Consider the following 18,902-nt stretch of genomic DNA (forward strand, 5'->3'; position numbering starts at 1 on the left):
GGCTCGCGTCGAAATATTTCTTGTTGTTGCTGGTAATAGCAACGGCGAGCGTAAACGGGCTGATCGTAGTGCGGACGGAAAAGGAATGCAAAGCGGGGAAAACAGGTGGTGGTTCGACAGAAACGTAGACGAGTCGTTCGATGCCCGAGAAGATTTGAAGAGAAATACTTTCACTTGCGTATAGTTCCGTATAACTGGATTACTTTTTTTCTCTTTTACGTTAATATCGATCCATCTTGTTTTGAGAGATTTTTGTATCAATCTCCGCGAATTATCTCAAAAGTGACGACTCTTCACCAAAATTTCCCCAAAATTTTCAATGATACTTTCGATAATTTCGATGGTAATTTTCGATATTCTAATGTTTCGCTTGAGATTCGATTCGATTCGTATCCTTTTGGTACTTTTCCCTTCTTTCGGATATCGTCGTATTATCCCGTGAATTTCGATAAATTCTAAATGGAATACTCGAGAGATACTTCCGATGAATTTCATTCGTTTTCTCCGAAGAAATGCGTCCAGTATCCTGTCCGGTTACGAGATACGAGAGCAGCACGCGATTCATCGACAAAAAGCCCCGACCGACGAGCAGACCGAGAAACGTTGGACCCGCGCGGCACGGCATATACGCGAGGTATGAACTATAAACATAAACCTAGTGACTCCGCGGCACGCTCTTCTTTTTATTCCCTCGCCGAGTCGCCGGAGTCGCCGAGTCGCCGAGTCGCCGAGTCGCCGAGTAACGGGTGCCGTGGAATAATAACGGCATACGGAGGTTTTCGAGGCCGACTGGACTAGCGTCGTACCGTCCTTGTCCCCCGTTACACGAGCTCGCAATCTCCGATATTTCCACTTTGACTCGCTTCGACCAGTGAGTCGAAACAAGTTGAACGAACGAGATTCACACCTGTGTAACGCGTAACCCATGAGATCGTGGGTTACACCCGGCTTTTATACACGCGTTAACGATTGGTCGTCTTTTCTCAGCGACGTTTTCGACCGATCGTACGTACAGGATTATTTTTCGAACGTAATCTCTACTTTCGTTTCTTTACCTAGATATATAGTAGATACCCATATTTCCATAATTAGCCATTATTATTATTATTATTATTATTATTATTATTATTATTATTAGAATTAGTTAATTACCACGATTAATTAGAAAATTTGAAATCAAGGTAAATTTACGCTATAAAATGATCTAGATCGTTACGATATTAAAGTAACGCTTGCTATCGATTGTTTTTCTATTACATTCTATTATTATATTCTATTATATTAATTATATCGTTTTTACTGCAAGAATAAGTCACAAGTTTTTGTCCAGTTTGTGTCGCGTTACTAGATACGGGAATTATTTTATTTAAATAGTAAAATCCATAACGAGGACAGTTGGGAAAACTATATCCGCCTGTATACCTATTGATATTAATTTATACCGAGACCGAATAATATTCGCTATTCGGTAAAAATACCAAATGTCTTTATACGGGTGCCTGTTTATTAAATACGCACCGATGCCAAATTATAGTATAAAATCGGTGTTATGCACGCTAACGATAAATGTAGAGATAAATTTTAGATGCCAGCGAGTACTGTTGGCATGTCTGGATTTCGTGCCGTGGAATGGCACCAACACGTACATGTATAACGTCGCGTGTACGATTAGCGTAGTATTAAGATTTGTGATATCAAACGATTTAAAATTTGCAACCACCGTAGAACTTTGATTACCTGTTTTGCCGAATAGATCTCAAAATTATTCGATTCGATCGTACCCAATTTCTACAATTCGATTTTAGTCGAGTCCGAGAATTATTCCACATCGACGCGCAACCTTGTGACAAAAAATTAACACTTACTTTCGTTGTTCGTGAAAGTGCGAACGGTCGTTCGACTACGAATTCGAAACGCTTCTCTGTTTCTACACCGCGAGATCTAGATTTTTTCACAAAGGAGTGCAGCGGGATATCATATTACAACGAAGGCGAAAATATAATTCGATCGACGCTTATCCGCTTCGTTGGCCGTGTAAACGGGACTAATGAAAGAATCGCAACGCGCCGCGCCAGTTACATCCGCAATTAACGCGCTTTCGTTTGGTATAGCGAGCACGCACGAGCGAATTCCGTTTCATCTGTGGGTCTGTTTCCGACCATGCCACCCTATCCTTTATTGAATTTTCTCAGATCACTTTGTTTTCTCTCGAAACTTCATATCTGGAGAAAGTTTACGACCCTTTCTGCTTTTATCGATACTTCTCTGTACTTTTATTCGATTCCTATGATATCGAAACTGCATATGCATACGTCGCGTCCGCCTCTACGTGGCGGTAGAAATACGCATTGCGAAAACCTTGACGTTTATCGATAGAGCTTGTATCGACAAGTAGACAAGTATTGTTTCTTATAAAGCAAATCTGGAATTTTTATGTTTCTTCGATATAGATGCTAAGTACGTTTCCCTGTATCGTAGGTAACTCGAAGCTTTTTCGTCGATATAATCTTATTTCGTATTCTATAATTATATTATTGATTCAAACTCTGCCAAATCCGTCGTTTCCGTGTCTACCTTTCTTTACAACCTGCTGCCCCTCTCCCTCTTCTAACAAGTCGCGCAACGAATCTCGCCAATCCACCTGTCAAACCGGGAGAAAGTCCGAATCCGTAGGAGATTTTATTGCTGCCGCGAGCATCGAGGGAAGTCGTATTGCCGACCGGTAGCAGCGTGTGCATCCAGTGCTCGTTTCCCCACGCATCCTAACGCAACACGCGTAAGAATCCTTTAAGAACCGTTTACACGCGACGTCACCGATTATAAATTAGCCACAGCCCTACATTCTACCAACGTAATTTGCTTTTACGATAGTCGAGTAACTTGCGATCCCCCCCCCCCCCCCCCCTTCCTCTTTTTCTTAAATTTCCATAAAAATTGTTCGATAGGACAAGGGAAACACGATAGAAATCTTATTTTCCGAATATAATCTCAATCTAGATATTACGTGTATAAATACGTATCAACGTGGACCTTCGTAGTAGAAATCGTAAGAAGAAATTGTTGGTAACAGGAGGCAACGGTTCCAAATTCGTTGGTCATTCGTCGGGCGAATTAATTTTCCAAGTCGTTTAAACGTAGATAGCGATAACGGAATTGCAAGCAGCAATTGCGAGAGATCGCAATTTAGATATAGGTATAGATCGGATATTTACTACTCTGATTTTAAATCGTCGACTGGTTTTCTTCGATTTCCGATCGATTCTCCAATTCCAAATCCAACCGTTTCATCGTCCACTCCGTGACTACTTCGTTTCGCATCTCCTCGCGGATGTTCACCGTTAGATTTATTCAAACGCGCGAGCCTGCCGAGTGATTTGAAATGCCGACCTAGCTCCCTCCTTCGTTTTCCCGTTCATCGCATCCGTCTGTTCTGTTCGCGTTCTCGCGTGTTCTCCACCAACGTCTTTTATCCTTTTTCCTTTTCTTTCCTCTTTCTCAGCCGCTCGTTTCTCTTTGGTATATCTGCTGCGCATGCATGGCATGAAATACGAATGCCGTGAGCGTTGGCGGAATCCGGCCACACGATCGGGAGGATGAATCGTGGGCCCTCGAGGAAACCTACGAAGCCGACTCGACGCTCCTGTCCTCCTTCCGTCAACCTCTCGTCCACTTTTGTCCTTTTCTTTCCTCCGTACAGTCGTTTCGCGTGGCAGTTTGAAAAGGTAGCGCGCCGAATGTTCCCAGACTGTCAAAGTTTCCGCGTTCTTCCGTTAACCATCGATATTTTCCATCGTGTCACGATTCCGTCGATAGCTCGAGTATCGCGTGCGCGTGCTGGCTACACGAACATCCGGTGAACCTTGTGTCGGATACGCGCGTCGCATAATTTGGGTCATTATGCTACTGTGGACGCTACTTGTTAATCATACCGCCGACTTTTTCTAAAGATAAACGAGGTTTCGATGTGCGCGTGGACTTTTGTTTTCGTTTTTGTTTTTATTTTTATTTTTGCTTTCACCTTGACCGAAAGAGACAAGAGTACGAAGACGACGACGATTCCGATAGAAATCTCGACTTTAGGCGCTTGTCGTTAAACGTATGATTGCTGCTGATAAAAGCGTTGCAACTGTTCCAAAAAGTAGCACACTTTCGCGTATAACGACGATAAATGTACGCGTCCGCTAATGAACTTGTACCTAACGTACGTTGTCTAAATTCACGATTCGATTTCAATTGATAAAGCATCACCGTTAACGCGCGTTGATGCTTACTCGATAAATAAGTAAAGTTTATTTCAACTAAAACCGATCTAAATAAAACGGCAAAGTGGAGTAAGGATATCCAACAGTAAAGTATCTAGGTCCGGGTGTAAGTGGCATCGGTAAGTAGAATCAGGTTGCATATGAATGTAGAGAGCGAACAGCAGGCACACTTATCGATGGCACTGTTCGATACTTGGCCGTGGCAGAAAGTTGTTTATACGGTATATTCTATGGATTTTCTCGCCGGTACGTTAGTGAATGGAACATCCTTATGGCAAAACGATCACGCGCGTTTACGTGCCGCACATATTCCTACTCGTACACGCTGTCTAATCCAGTATACACTGGTTACTACAATAACACGTTTTAATTAAATCTGGCTTAACGACGTCTGGCTTCAAAAACAAATCACTCGCACTTCGTACACGCGATACCTTTCATCGATCTGACAGGCAAGATCGAATATTCGATGTAAAGAGGCGAAAGAAAAAAAAAAAGAAAAAAAGACAACGAGAGCCTGAGAAAGGGTAGAAAAAGCTAGCTACATGGTCGTTACAGATCGATAAAAAGGTTTTTAAAAGTTACACGAACTACACCTTGTCCGTTGTAAACGGGCGCCGGAGCTGTTATCGCGGAGACGATCGCTTCGAACGACGCGTGATTACTTCCCGTAATTTGCGCCCGTCATTTATTTAACGCGAACGTTTTATAAACGGCGGGCGTATTACGCGAAGAAGCATCTTATTACGACAATATGTTGCTTGACGAACGACATCGGAGATAGATCCCTCCCGAATTGTCCTCGCTCGCGGTAGACGGTAATAAATTTCAGCAATAATTGCGACGCTGCAGGCCGATTGCGGATAATAGAATTTATAAAAGCTCGTCGTCTCGTTAGATGGAATTAGAAAGTGGAATGACCACTTTTAGACACAACGCTACGGTCGTGTCGCAAGAACAATGAGACGTTATTGTCAGTCATTTTCGTTAATATACGCGTTAATGTCTGTCATTAACGCGGGTAGCGACCGTTTCGATTCTCGTCGTGGCGAATTTTTCAGGGGAAGACGTTCGATGGTACGGTAGTACCGTGGGCATAAATATTCATGACTTTGCGCAATACGTCGGCTATGCGTTTCGTTCGATGATGGCAACTAAGATACTGCCAAGTATACATACGTGGTGTACGTTATTTCGCATCTGGACGAGCAAGATGAAACAATGAGCTTCCTCAACGATGGTGATTAAATCGAAGGCGAGCTTTATTTGGACACGTTAAAAAGATAATTTTCCCATTATTCTTTCCCCCATGTAATCTACGAGTTACGTTTCTTTCCGTAATTTTTCAGTTCCTGATGAAACGCGTCATCGAACACCTTGATAGTCGATACTCGAAAGACAAAGATTCTTTGTCCTATTGTTCGCAATTTATATCGAGGTTAGCAGTCATCGAAAACATTTTTTCCCTTTTGAAGATACAGCGTGCTTTGGTTTCGTGCAAGGTCCTGTATAAAGCTATTCTCGAACGATAGATAATAGATAGAAAAATACCGCTGTGCTCGGTTGACAAAATCGTTCTGTCCGCCAAGCTATCGATCGACCGTTCGAACCGCTCGAACCGCTCGAACCGCTCGAACTCGAAGCACACGCGTATCGCTGGTTTTACTACCGTCTAAACGCAGATCGCGACTACTCTACGTATTACGCAACTTGTAAGTCTTGTGCAGTCTTGAATATCATCGCGTCAATCTTGGCGGAGGCTGGTTCGCGTACCCTTTCCTCCAGTTATATTGGCCGTTCCACGGATCGCGATAAACTCCGCCAATGGCCGAAGACCAGTCGTCGTCGTGGCCGTGCGGTGGTTGATAATTTGCAGGCTTTACACTTCAATAAATTCGCGTATCTTATCGCATCGTTATGTTCTCGGCGCGGCACGGTCAGATAGAGAGGAAGAAGGCTGCAGGCAGCGCGGCGTTTCCCGAGTCAGCCGAGTCGAACGATCGTTCTCGCGCTGACAATGAATCCCATATTCTGTTTGGCCTGTCTTTAATGGCTCCGGCCGTCACATCGTAGCAAGTTCAACGATCGTTGGGCACCGTTACTTTTCTAGCCATGGCGACCGTGAGGGAAGAGGCCGTCGCGTAGCGCGGAGAACCGCGTTAGTCCGTGCAGGCTGCTGGATTTTTGGCTATTTTCGACTTCAAAGTCCCTCCACTTCCTCCAAGCCTTTCCTCTGGCCGGTCGTTTCGTTTCTCGTTTCGTGCGCGTGCACGGGAAGAAGAACACGCTCGTCTGGCTAATTTCAAATGCTTTATTTTCACGACCGGTTTATCGGCATTGACTGCTGCCGCTAACTGTATAACTTAGGAGTGGCCGATACGCGGCAACGTAGACGTCTCTATCCGGTGCACGCCGAAGGCACCTACGTATCCGCGGATGGAACCAAATCTTTCATTCCAATACCGCATCGATATCGAGCGTGTAACGGATGTACCAACCTGGGTCTTGGTAGAATACTTTCGAGATATACGATGTCATGTACGTGTCTTGTAATGTCTGATAAAAGCAATCATATACGCGAACAAATTGATATCGGTGGATGCGTCGATGAGTCGACGGACAAATCAGATCATAAAACGAGTAAAAGCGAAACCTTATTTCAATCGATTCGTTGCCTGCAACTAAATTGAAAATTACACGTGTATTTAGACGCGCTAGCCTCTTCCTACGTGATTTTGGAAGAACGTCGTTGACTGACGATGTAAAAATACCTCTGGCCACGCGAACAATCGTGGAAACTTTCGTTAAGTTAATCCGTAGTTTCGTTAAGCGATCCGATTAGAATTTTCGACGTGGCACAGCATGTTAGATTATTATTTCAAACGATTTTACAAAAATCGTTTCTACGTTTTGCTTTCGTTCGCGCAACGAACGATACATGGCAGAAGTGGTTTATTCGTAAAAATAAAAATAAACGAACTTTCAAGCGTTTTGTTCAACGTATTTTTCTAACATTCGATCGCTTTCTCTTGTTTCCTCTCCTCCTCTCCCCAGCGTTTTCCGATTCTTCGTACGAATCGTTGTATTTGTTTTGTCTCGCTTCATCTTCCCTTCCATAAAATTGTTCGTTTTGTACATCTTGATCTAATGGCTGGCGATATAGTAGCTATTTTGCGCGCAACAGTGGTTCTTGGAAATTGGAAACGAATAAAATTTACCGCTCTTCCTCTTCTTCCTCCATTCGATACAGCGAGGAAAGTTTGTCATTAACCTCGAGTGCCATACCTCGTGCCATTTGTCACCGTGACATCTACGATGGCAAAGAGAAAAAAGAGTTGACCGCGAGATAGCGACGACGGGACGGTTTAATGACGAATAAAACACTGAAATCCGTGTACTGAAAATTTCAGTGTACCCTTCTCCATTCAAAATTCTAATAAAAATGTGTCATCTTCGCAAACTAAATTCCATATATATGTCATCTAGTTCGCATGTTTATAATGCTACGCTTCGCTGTAGAATATGTGCGTTGTACAGTGTCGTTACACGTATATTTGTCATCATCGTTCCTATCGATGAAACATTTCAAGTGTAAAATTATATGGAACGCAAAATAGAAAATACGAGTCGATAAATATGTAGTACCTTTCTTTTCGTAATCTTTGTACTTTCTTCTGTTTGCGGAAAATTTCCGAGCAAATTATCTGTTTCAGTATACGTTTAAACTTTAATAGCAAAATATTTAAGGTCCATAGTTGTACAAATCGGATATATGTACGTATCGTGAAAGATTTCGAAAACGAAATTTGAGTTCGTTTCTTGTACGTATATGGGAGAACGCGTGTGTAACCGTGCGTAATCGTGCGTAATCGCGAAAAGACAGGTAGAACTGAGACGTTTCCACACAGCCGCTAATTAGCTGGCCTTCGCGCTCGAGAAGTCGAAGAGAGGAGGGAACCTGCGAGAGCATCTCTATTTTCCAGGAGAGGAAAGAATTTAATTCGCGTCGGTTCAACCGCCGACAGAAAGGATTAGCAGAAGCATGGAAATATCAATAGCCCCGCGTCCGTCAATCGGTCGACGCGACGCACGTAATACTCGCGACTCGGTCGGCCATTTCCGTGCGCGCTCGGTCGGTCTCGGCCGGTTAGCATTGTCCCGCGTTGTCAGTTTGCGGCAAGCAAGCATCGCGTCTATGTCGTGTGTTCCCGTTCGAGTAGCCGGTCAGCGGGAAAATGTGACCATTCAAAAAGTTGGCCGACCTGCCGTTGAAAATTCTCGCTCGCCTGTCACCGTTTCGAAGCGATCGAAAGAATCACGCGCGGTAAGTGGCGCATCGATGTGTACAGTGGTTCGAGTATCCGGTTCCACTGGTTCGTAGTGTCGTCGTATGTTCGCGCGGTGGTGTGACAGTGTTTTTGGTGTTTCTCGTGATCGTACGCGATTCGTTCGGATAATTTCCATCCTGTGGATCGTTTCCAACGACGAAAAACCGGTAACTTGTGCGGTCTTTCTCGATGTGAGATGTTTTAATCGAAAGAACTCGCAGCGACGTGTCGGTATGTCTTGGTGTACGTTGACTCCAGGTCGAAAGTCCTTGAACCCCAAGTTTTTCGGGCGTTTATCTTGATCGCGGCGACAGCGCTGGAGAAAAAAGTTTGCCGAGTTTTACGCTCGAAATATTCGGACGACGCCGCGACGCGACGTCCGCGGCTCGTCGTAACGCTTCGGTGCAGGTAACTGCCAATCGATGTACGTATTTCTGACGGACTGTTTGATCACGCGATGATCTTTCGAGGCATATCGAAACGCTGTGCAGTTTCGACCGGTATACTTGTCATCGTCAAACAAAATCGATCGTAAAGTATCCTAGAGAATTAGCGGAATTCAACTATCGTTGCGCGTACAGGTTAGAAAATTAGTCTGTATTATTAAACGTATTATTAGATCGGAAACTACGTTTATCGAAAGCATTTGCGATTCAATGAATCGAGGTTCGTTCTCCCCTATCGATCGATTGTGACCTCAATTTTCACGGATTTCGAAGTATTCTCAAGACGGATAAACTTAGGCTCGTCGATAATCGTGTATTCATAATGTACACACGTGTGTATCAACGAAGAGAAAGAATATTTCGCAAAGTCAAATGCAAAAAAATGGATTCATCGACTCTTCGTCCATGAATGACGTTCGATTTTTATTTTCCAACACACATGGTTTACTCGTACATGTATACGTGCATGCATCGATACATACATACTCTGTTCTTTCTCTAACAAACTCCCTTTCTAAGAAGTAGCAAGTGCCATCCCTGCTTGTAAACAAAATAATTATACGGAACGTGTTTACGTTCGCGGCGTAGCTAGCTTCGGCTCGGTCAACTTTTCATTATAACATCTGAATGTAAATACCATCGTCGCTAATGTAAAGTAAAGAAGATTAATACGATTTGCCAGTGATGGGCGGGCGGCATCCAATAAAATCGACGCGTCGCTTTCTGCCGAGCAAATGGGTTTCCGCGAGGTTCTGCATAATTAAACGTAGCTGACCGCGGTCGAGTATCATCTACGCGAATGATTATTTATATAAATGCTTTGTTTCAGCCGCGTGCTTATATACGAACCGTTTTCAAATTTAAATGCTCGTTGTGGTGGTATCCGAGGCAACCCGAGAACGTTTCCCCGCGATGGTGTTATCTTTTGAAGAAACGTTTGATTATTTTTTCCCTTTATAACATCGTATAAGTCAGAGGATGTACACATATTTGCCAGTCTTTCTTAAAACTCTTTGGATTTAAAAGAGTTTCATCGACTTTGTAATTATACAATTAAGCATACCTCCTACTCGTAGGTGGTAAACAAGGTTAGGCACTTTCTCTTTGAAATTGAACGACGAAGAAACGAGATTGCATTCCGTCCTGTCATCTTATTTACGATATTGCTGTTTAAAATCGAACAAAACAACGATTTATTAAAAGTATATAATAGCAATATGAAACGACAAAATTGTACCGTTAATTTCTAATTTGAAATATTGGACGGTCGATAAATAAATGGAAACTGTAAATTATTTTATTCATATATCGATGGTTTCGTTGTTTTCCTGTTCCTGAAATTAGTTGATAAAGCGAGATAAGAAGAAAGAAATAAATATAAATTCAAATGATTATCGCGTATGTTTCTGTCTGCGAGCACATGGATATATCCGATTACTTTGAAAATATTTATCAGATCATTAACGATGTGCAAATTGGATAGAAACTGTAAAAATACATTAGTAACGAAGTAATGAAAATGTAATAAACGTCGATTGCAATGTTCGTTTTATTTCATAGAATATGTAGTGTGAAATGATTGTTCGTTGTGATCGATGCTTGGTCATTTGTCGCGCATTTTCCCGACGCTCTTCGCTTTTTGAATATTTGTTCGTTCGCCTTTTTCGTATTATCAAATTTTTTGACAATTGATTACACTCGAAGCATTATTATTTAACTCATTCTCAGTTATAGCGGATATTGAAATCGTCGAATCGGAATAATTTTTATATAAAAGTACTGTGTTATTCGAATTAAATATGTCGGTATTAAACTCTTTGTTCTCGTAAATTTTTTAAATATAGGATGCTAGTAAAAATATAATATAGATTTAAAGGAATATCATCGAAATGGTCGAATCGGGAACCTTTTAATCAATTTTAAATTGATTGATTTCAATTAATGGATTAAGCGAACCCAATGGCAAAATTCTTTCCTTATTCTAATATTATACACGTCTTACGTATTTACCGAAGGTTTAATTAAATTTATTCGTGGAAAATTTCATTTCACTCGTTGTACTCTTATTGGTGCAAAAAGTAACGGGATGAAAGGATCATCGGTTGCTTTGAATCGTGTACTCGACAATTACATTTTGCGCTATCGAATGGAATCGTCTGATTTTGTTTAGTTCTGCGTAATCATCAGCACGCACGAGTACGTTAAAAATTATTTCTTCGTTTTATTGGCTGAACAGCAACGTTCTCGGATACCTTCTTAAATTTTCCATCGCTTAGAAACGAAGTAGTGCAATTTCCACTTACAATTTTAATCGAAGGAGCCGCGACACAACGATCCGATAATATATAGCGAGTAATACGACCAACGATACGAAACTTCGATGGCAATTCATCGATTCGATTTTCAGCAGGTTGAACGTATTGCGCTCTCGCTGCATTATGAAAAGAAAAAGAAGATGCTTTCTCTAGCGATTGCTAGAGACTTGGCACGGATCGTCACTCTTAGGGAACGAAAGTTTATGACCGCGAAAAAAGTTCGGTTGCGCGTAATGGGTTTTCAAGGTAAGACAGATCGTAATAAGCCCTTGAAGCTCCGGGCGCTAGTCGTGCCATAAGATCGATGTTGCAAGAAACCTACGGGTCTGCGTGTTATGATTGTTAAGGTTTTATTCAGTCGTTATAGCATCGGTCGTTAGTGAACCCTTTATTTCAACTTCTCTGCGCGGAGTTACGATTTCGAATTCCTGTTTTCCGCATCGCTTTCGCAGATATCTCGCAGCTAACTCTATCTATCGTTCAGCGTAAAGAAAAAACGCGCGCGCGCGCGCTCGAGAAAGAGAGAGAGAGAGAGATATTAAGGAGGAAAGACGCGAAGACCTTAGTAGGAGTGGTTTACTCTCCGTTGGAAAACCTTTGAGAAGCATCAATAATTTATAAGGTGGACTCTTGGAACGCGATCTCATCGTGGAAACTCTGGAAGACTCGACGAAATGAAGCGACTTGCTACCTACGAGGGAGGAACACGGGACACCTTTGGTATTCCTCGACTTTTGATTCGTCGCCGTATAATCGTGCTCCGTTAGCAGCTTTTGATCCGTCGAGTTACTGAATTTCCAGGACCAAAGTCCCTTTAACCATAGAGACGAGGGATAGTCGAACTCACGGGACCGGGAAATCGCGATGTCTGCTCCCTGAAATTCGTGCGAAGAGATAAGTTTCTGTTTTCGAACATCCGAGGACGGATTACACGGCTACTGGGTAGTTTGCGGTTGATCGTGGCGAACGTCGCGTCGTGTTTCTGTTTAGTTTCGATTCCGCGGGTGTTAAGTTATTAGGGAGCCGGCGTAGACTGTTAGATTCACCGTGAATGTGTCTGTATTTGCCTGCGTATGTCGTTAGGAAGTTCGCAATCCTGTCTCGAATAGAGCAAGACTTTGTTACAGAAAGTGGAATGTTTCGAACGTTTTGCGATTCCTTGATCGCTTAAGATATCGCGTTTTATCGTTCGGAGGTTACTTTCAGCTGTTACGGTAAAGTTAATTCGATCAAAGATTTGGATTAAGCGCGTGCTTCGTCCGATTAAGAACGTGTCGTTATCTATACACCTATGTGGTTTGGTATTAAAACTATGGAACGTTAAAAATTATTATGCGTTATAAAAAATTGAGTATATAAAGCATCGATGATTGACATCGTAAACGTAATATTATTTCCTTTCGATATTATCCGATATTTTGTAGATGTTAAAGAACAAAAAGTGTATCGATTATGGATTTTAAATTTTGGTAAGAAATTTTCCTGAAAAAGTGTTGCAATAGATCAGTCATACGGTATGAAAGCGAAAGAGTCGCTTACGTTTCTCTGCTATAACGTCTATAAACAAGCGTATGAGAACTCAGACGGGCGAAATCGATTTCCCAAAACTCCCTGAACTCGAAACAGAGAGAACAGAGAAACGGTGATGGTCTTTGCGCGGAACAAATTACCCGACTTGGTCCGGTACACGTTTGACAAATCTTGGCTGTATCGCTGATTTAAAGAACCATTCTGTTGGGTTCGCCAGTCCCGACCGGCTTCCCTCTCAGCTGATTCGATCTCGTTTGTGGTCTCTCCTTTCCGTCTGTCCTCCTTCTTCCGTGTCGCTTCCTCCCTCTCTCTTTCCCGCGTACACGGCGTAACACATCGTCGTTGTCCGTTGTTACTTGCTTACCTTCTCCTCGGGGCATAGTCCGCATAACCGAGTTCCACGGCCAGATGGGGCGCGCGTTTCGCGCGAGCTAACGCGTTCCGGCGAATTTAAATCAACATTACGCTCGAACCGATACACGCCGATCGCCAACGAGCAATTAGGTAACGCAGGCAAATGTTTCGATCGCCTTCCGCGTTTCTTCTCCGACTGACCGAAACTTTTAGCGATTCGAATCACTCGCGCAATCTCTTGTTCCGAGGTTTCCCACTCTGCCGACTTTATCGATTCCCCGATAACTTACGAGGCAATTACTTTCTTCTCGTTTGATTACTTGGAAAGTTGTTGGAAGGTTTTTATGCACTTCGTTAGCGAAGACTATGTTTCGATGGCTATTTGTGGACCGAGAGAGAGAGAGAGAGAGAGCGAAGGTTTGGAACGATAATCGGATTCGAATAGAAGGTAAAAAGGATACTTGCACGTACTTGTACGTTCCCGCTAAGTCGTTTTTTAACTCGTGCCATGCGTAAATCAAAGTAGTAGCAGTAAAATAAAGTACCTTTAAATGGTAATAAACTCGATACACGTAATTCTAATTAGTCGGTATAGCAATACGAAAGTACGGAACTAGCTTTCGGTAAGAACGGTCGTAGGGAGATTACGCGACGAAACTGATCCAAGTGCGTAGTTACGATCAGAGATATCGCTACTCGATACGGGCTCGAACGGATCGCACAAATATTGCAATTATTCAACGATATTTATTTTTCTATGTCGTCGCGTGGTTCAGCCAGCGCTATACGATCGCCGTGAATCGATGTTAGCTACCACGCGAAGTAATCAGTCTATAATGTCAGTCGGATATGCGTATTCCTTATCGTTTGGAGTCCGCGAGACGGAGGTTCCGAAGGCGCTGAATTTGAATCGAGGCTCACCGCCACTCGTAAATCTGCCATCGGAGCAAGAAACGGGCGGAATGTGATCTTTGGTCGGCGCGCGAGCGCTTCGAAGCTCGTTATCAAGACGAGTGCACCTGGTATCCTTGTTCCTGCTGCGGATTCCCAGGAGGCCTCCATCCGATGTTTACGAGGGATCGTGGTTGTCGTAAGTAGGTACTCGGTCGTCCCTCTTTGCTCTCTTCCTCGACTGTTCCGTCTGGCTCTATGGCACGAGCAGGCGGCGATATGGTCCTCGTGGTAGCCGGAACGGATCCACTCGAGATCCTTTTCACGAGCTTCAGCCACGTACGAGTCTGCGACACTGCCTCGAAATGTCGGAGTTCGTACACGGATATACAGCGTGTTTCGTTTCCTCCTAGCTACCTCTTCTTTCGACTAAGCCGTTTTTCGATTCCTCGCCTCGGGATAGAGATGGAAACGAGTCTTCGAAGCCGGCCGGTGATCTCTCGCATCGGCGACAAACGCCGCTGACCGGATCGACGAGGAAGCGGGCCTAGTGTACGAGCCCAAATGGCACAATTAGTCGCGGTTCTTTCGCGGATTCGCTGCCTTTCATACGCGTTTCAGTGTCTTGGATGACTTTGGACGGCTTTGGACGGCTTTGGACGGCTTTGGACGGGATTGGTTGGCTGTTTTGTCTCGAAACACGAGAAATTTTGCGGGAGAAAGGGCAAGGAGTAGTAGCGATGCAACTTGAGAATATTCGAGAATATCGTTATGGAAACGATTCGCTTATAACCTATTGTTATATAACCTGACTATCGGTTTACGTTGGTATACAGGGTGTGTACGATCGTGGTTAACAATGTCCTTGCTACGGTAATCGCTATACTACGAGTATAGTGACGCGATCGCCGTCGCGCTAAATGCCAAATTTCCTTTTCTCCTGTGTGGGAAATTTCGGTGTTCGTGCCGACGGCCAATTTCTTTCTCACAGGATTATTGGTCGTGTTCCTTTTGACCGTTTTGGTCGGCTGGAAAAGGCCCTGAAACGGAGGCGAAAAGGAAGACGGGCGAACGTATTCTGCTCCGTGGTCACGAAACGATTACAGGTTCGCCCGCCAACTTCGAACTCGGATGCGAACGACCTGTACGCTGGATCCTGCTTTCCCTTTTCCTTCCACCTTTCCCTCTCTCCTTCTTTCGCTCTTGTTTCGTCGTTGCCCGCGTACACACGCGACCAACGCACACGTCACGCTTCTTCGGTATTCGCGAAACCAGTTCACGTGCCGTGATCTTCGGCGTGATCGCCGCGAACCGCGATCTCGATCTTTGCACGCGTTCCCGCGTCCGAGCTAATCGTTTTTGGCCGATCGATTCGTGCCTGTGTTGCTAGATCTCTTTTGCACGGAGATACGTGTATCGCGATACGCGTACGAGATACACGTCCGGCAATAAAACGTGGGAACATACTCATCCATCTAATTTCGTAGCGTCGATAGATATCGATACGACAGATGTTGATCGTTTTGTCTTTAGTTGGCAATATTTCTTTCATTCAATTACGCGTTCTCGAGCGGAGATTTCCTTTTCGCAAGAATATTACGTAGTTTTTACTTATCGGTTACGCAAAAAAAACTATTTAAAAAAGATAGAAAGTTAAAAATACTAATAATTTAACAACAAAAAAAAAGACAAGAGAAAAACGAACTTTCCTTCACCTTCTTTTATGGTATACTGTATACTGTATAGTGTATAGTGTATAGTGTATAGTGTATATATATATACTCTATACCGTTGTAGCTTTCAAGCGAACGACGAAATTCGTTTCCGTGCCTCGTACATCCACCTCGTACGAAAACAGATAGTTGTTAGCGACCAAAGTACCGTATCGATGCGTGTGATTGCATTTTCTCCATAACGAGTAAACCTTATCGCTATTGTAAAAACAATTTTAAACGTTCGAGACACTATCGGAACTAGTTCACGCGTTCTATCCAACGTAGCGTGTAAAACGCGCAGGAAAGATTTGGTCGGTTAAATTTTTCGACGGGAGAATCTTTCGAGAAAGAAAATCACGTCTCGTTGAAAATTTCCAATTGGAAATTTTAAATGTTCTTTCAACGCAACGGTTGCGGGAGCCAACAGCCGTGTGTATGGTAATAGATTTTCATCGTGCGAAGCTGCTTTGGTATGCGAGTTCCTCGCACACCGTTATCCTTTTTCATTGAAACTGGTTTTTTCGCTTTTGCATCCGTAGTGGCGGGCTCGGCTGGCACAGGAAGCGAACCATGTAAATATGTGTAAACAATTTATCGACGTAAGAGCATGCCACGTTGCTGTCGCGATATATCCCGTCCACGAACATCGAGTAATTAATGTCCTCTTGGCAGCTCGCGTTACGTTACTTTGCGGGGTCCGGTGAAAAGCGAATTTTCGCGTTATGAAGATGAAACAGATCGATAAGCTTTCGATTTTAATTAAATTCGAATTTAATAGATATCGAAATTAACGATAGTTTAACAATTCGTATAAAAAACCTTTTTTTGAATCAAAAATATCGAAGAAGGAGATTCCTAATGTTAAAACACTGAAAAGAGGTGTACGATTATTCGTATAATGTGATGAAACACGGTTAGAAGAATCGTTAACGAAACGTTATGCACGGAATATTATGCTTTTCTTTGTAAATTAGTTCGGTTTATCGTGCGAATTCTTGGAAGGAAATGGTCGTTTTTATTTGAAAACGAGATCGCCGTTTTCTGTAAATGTAGCTATTACCGATCGTTTTAATTTATTCCGTTCGCTCGTGTCGTATTTTACGTTTTGGTCGCTTTGCTCGAATCTGTTCTCGTCAATTTTGTTCTCGAGCTAAAGAAAGCAAAACGCTCGGAGCTGCTTTGGCTCGTCCAGCCGACAAGAGTGCTTACTCGGTGTTGTTGGATAGGTCATAACTCTCGTTGACATGTCGCGCGGGGGATGGACCAAGAACAGGCAATTAATTACAAGCTCGCTTAATTAAAGAGGGTCTTTGCGTTTCAGACACGAGAGCTCCACTTTCAGAGCTGTGGCATCGCGAGTGCACTTGGTTCTCTCCTGTGTCACGGACGTAACTTTGATCCACTTTGTCTGTCTTTCTATACTTCTTTGAAAACACCGCTATTTTTAAAAACTTTTGTTATTGCGCCGTTCTTCAGCATCATTTTATCCGCCGTTTCGTCGAGAGATCGTTTCGTCCACCCTTTCCCTGAGAAACGATCGAACGACCTAACTCCACTTTGTAAATTTTACGTCACAGACGTTTCGATTATACTCTTGTACGACCTCCTTCTCTCGAAACTCTTCGATCGATACGGTGATTAAAAAAGAAAAAAAAAAAAAAAAAGAAAAAAGGAAAAAGGGAGAAATAAAAATGACGATTGTTACAGGCTACCGCTGTTATCGAGACAGCAATTCACGGCGACGGTAAAATTAATTTACGCAAACGGTAAAGCAGGTCTGTGATCGAAAGCGTTCCGGCAGTAACTATGCCGTGCAAATGGAATTTCGATATGCCTCGATTTACTTTCGACGCGTTTAAATCGCGTATCTCACGAGTCCGTGCCGTGACCATGTGCTTTCAGTTTCTGACTCGAAAGCAGCCGCGCAACGGCACGCTGTGCTGCAACCAATGATGAATCAAATCGCTCACTGAGGTATCCAAAGTATCTCTCGAATCTCACGGTCGACTCGCAGAGCTACCTACGATCAAGTAGCGCATAAAGGAAGCGCTTGAACGCGTGTCCGTCAACGCTTTCGGCAAGAATCGTGGAGAAATGGCGTTGACACCGACGCGTTGCCGTGGCGGAGGCGGCGAGAACCTTCCGGAAGACATCACGAACGAGGACGAGGTGGCAAACTCCGGTAATTTGGAGCCTCTGAGCGACTCCTGCGGCGAAAGCGACATGGAGGGTCTCGATCTCTCTCTGTTCGAGCCCCAGGTCGACACCAGTTCCTGGTGCGATTCCCGGATACACGCAGGCACTCTTCATATCCTGGTCCATTACTGTGGTAAGCTCTGGTATTTTTCAACGCGCCTCGTTTCGCGTTGAAGCCTCTTTCGCGCGAACAACCGACGATCACGCTGACTACGAACATTTAAACTCGTTTTAATTAAAAATTTGTTTTTGACGCGTCGGACGAATCGGACGAATGCGGTTCTTTGCAAGAAAATGCATCCTCCCCCGTCCAAAGTGTTTGAAACGTAGATAAGATTAGCGAAAAGTTTCTTTTGGGAGAAAATTGGTTTTAACGAGTCGAGAATATTCGACGAGTAGAACTTTTTGGAGAAACGTTGATTTTACCCCGTGAAAAGCACTTGATCGGTAAGTTAAACTTTTCCTTTTTCTCCTTCCTTTTTTTGTTAGACGAATGATTCTTACGCTTGTCGAATATCTCCGTACGTAGAGAAAATGTTGTCGTTCGAGCAGCGTGGCCGGCGAATTATCCTTCGAAAGCAACCAGAAACGATAGCTCGAAATTGATTTGCGAATACGCTGTTCGACGTGGGTATTGCCAGCGACGGAACTCCCGAACGACTATTACTCGGTACTCGTTACAGGTATAACACGATATCTCCCAGCTAGAAAACGAGAAGGCAGTGTTGGTCGCGATCTCACCTGCGAAACTAAGTATACGTACATTATCGTATATATGTGCGCGTCGATGCACTTGTGCTATTATTTCTGGTCCGCGGGCCAACCGTTGCTATTAACATACAATGCCGGCTACGATACCGAGCCA

The 18,902-nt window shown here is 43.5% G+C and overlaps 1 protein-coding gene across 10 annotated transcripts in view; it reads left to right on the forward strand.

Moving 5' to 3' along the window:
* The window catches only part of LOC126864580 (ras GTPase-activating protein raskol), a 255,631-nt gene that overhangs the window by 64,885 nt on the left and 171,844 nt on the right, over window positions 1-18,902 (forward strand). For 2 of the 10 annotated variants that reach the window (XM_050616041.1, XM_050616040.1), the window contains exons 1-2: window positions 8,446-9,014; window positions 17,744-18,170. The exons of 4 other annotated variants lie outside the window; for them this stretch is intronic. In XM_050616041.1, coding sequence (XP_050471998.1) covers window positions 17,936-18,170 — 235 coding nt within the window. In that variant the 5' untranslated portion in view covers window positions 8,446-9,014; window positions 17,744-17,935. Of the gene's footprint in view, window positions 1-8,444; window positions 9,015-17,743; window positions 18,171-18,902 lie in introns of those variants that run through there. 4 more of the 10 variants (XM_050616051.1, XM_050616048.1, XM_050616039.1 and 1 more) reach the window with 3 other exon arrangements.

This window comes from Bombus huntii, chromosome 4 (genome assembly GCF_024542735.1).
Source record: "Bombus huntii isolate Logan2020A chromosome 4, iyBomHunt1.1, whole genome shotgun sequence".
Taxonomy (NCBI): domain Eukaryota; kingdom Metazoa; phylum Arthropoda; class Insecta; order Hymenoptera; family Apidae; genus Bombus; species Bombus huntii.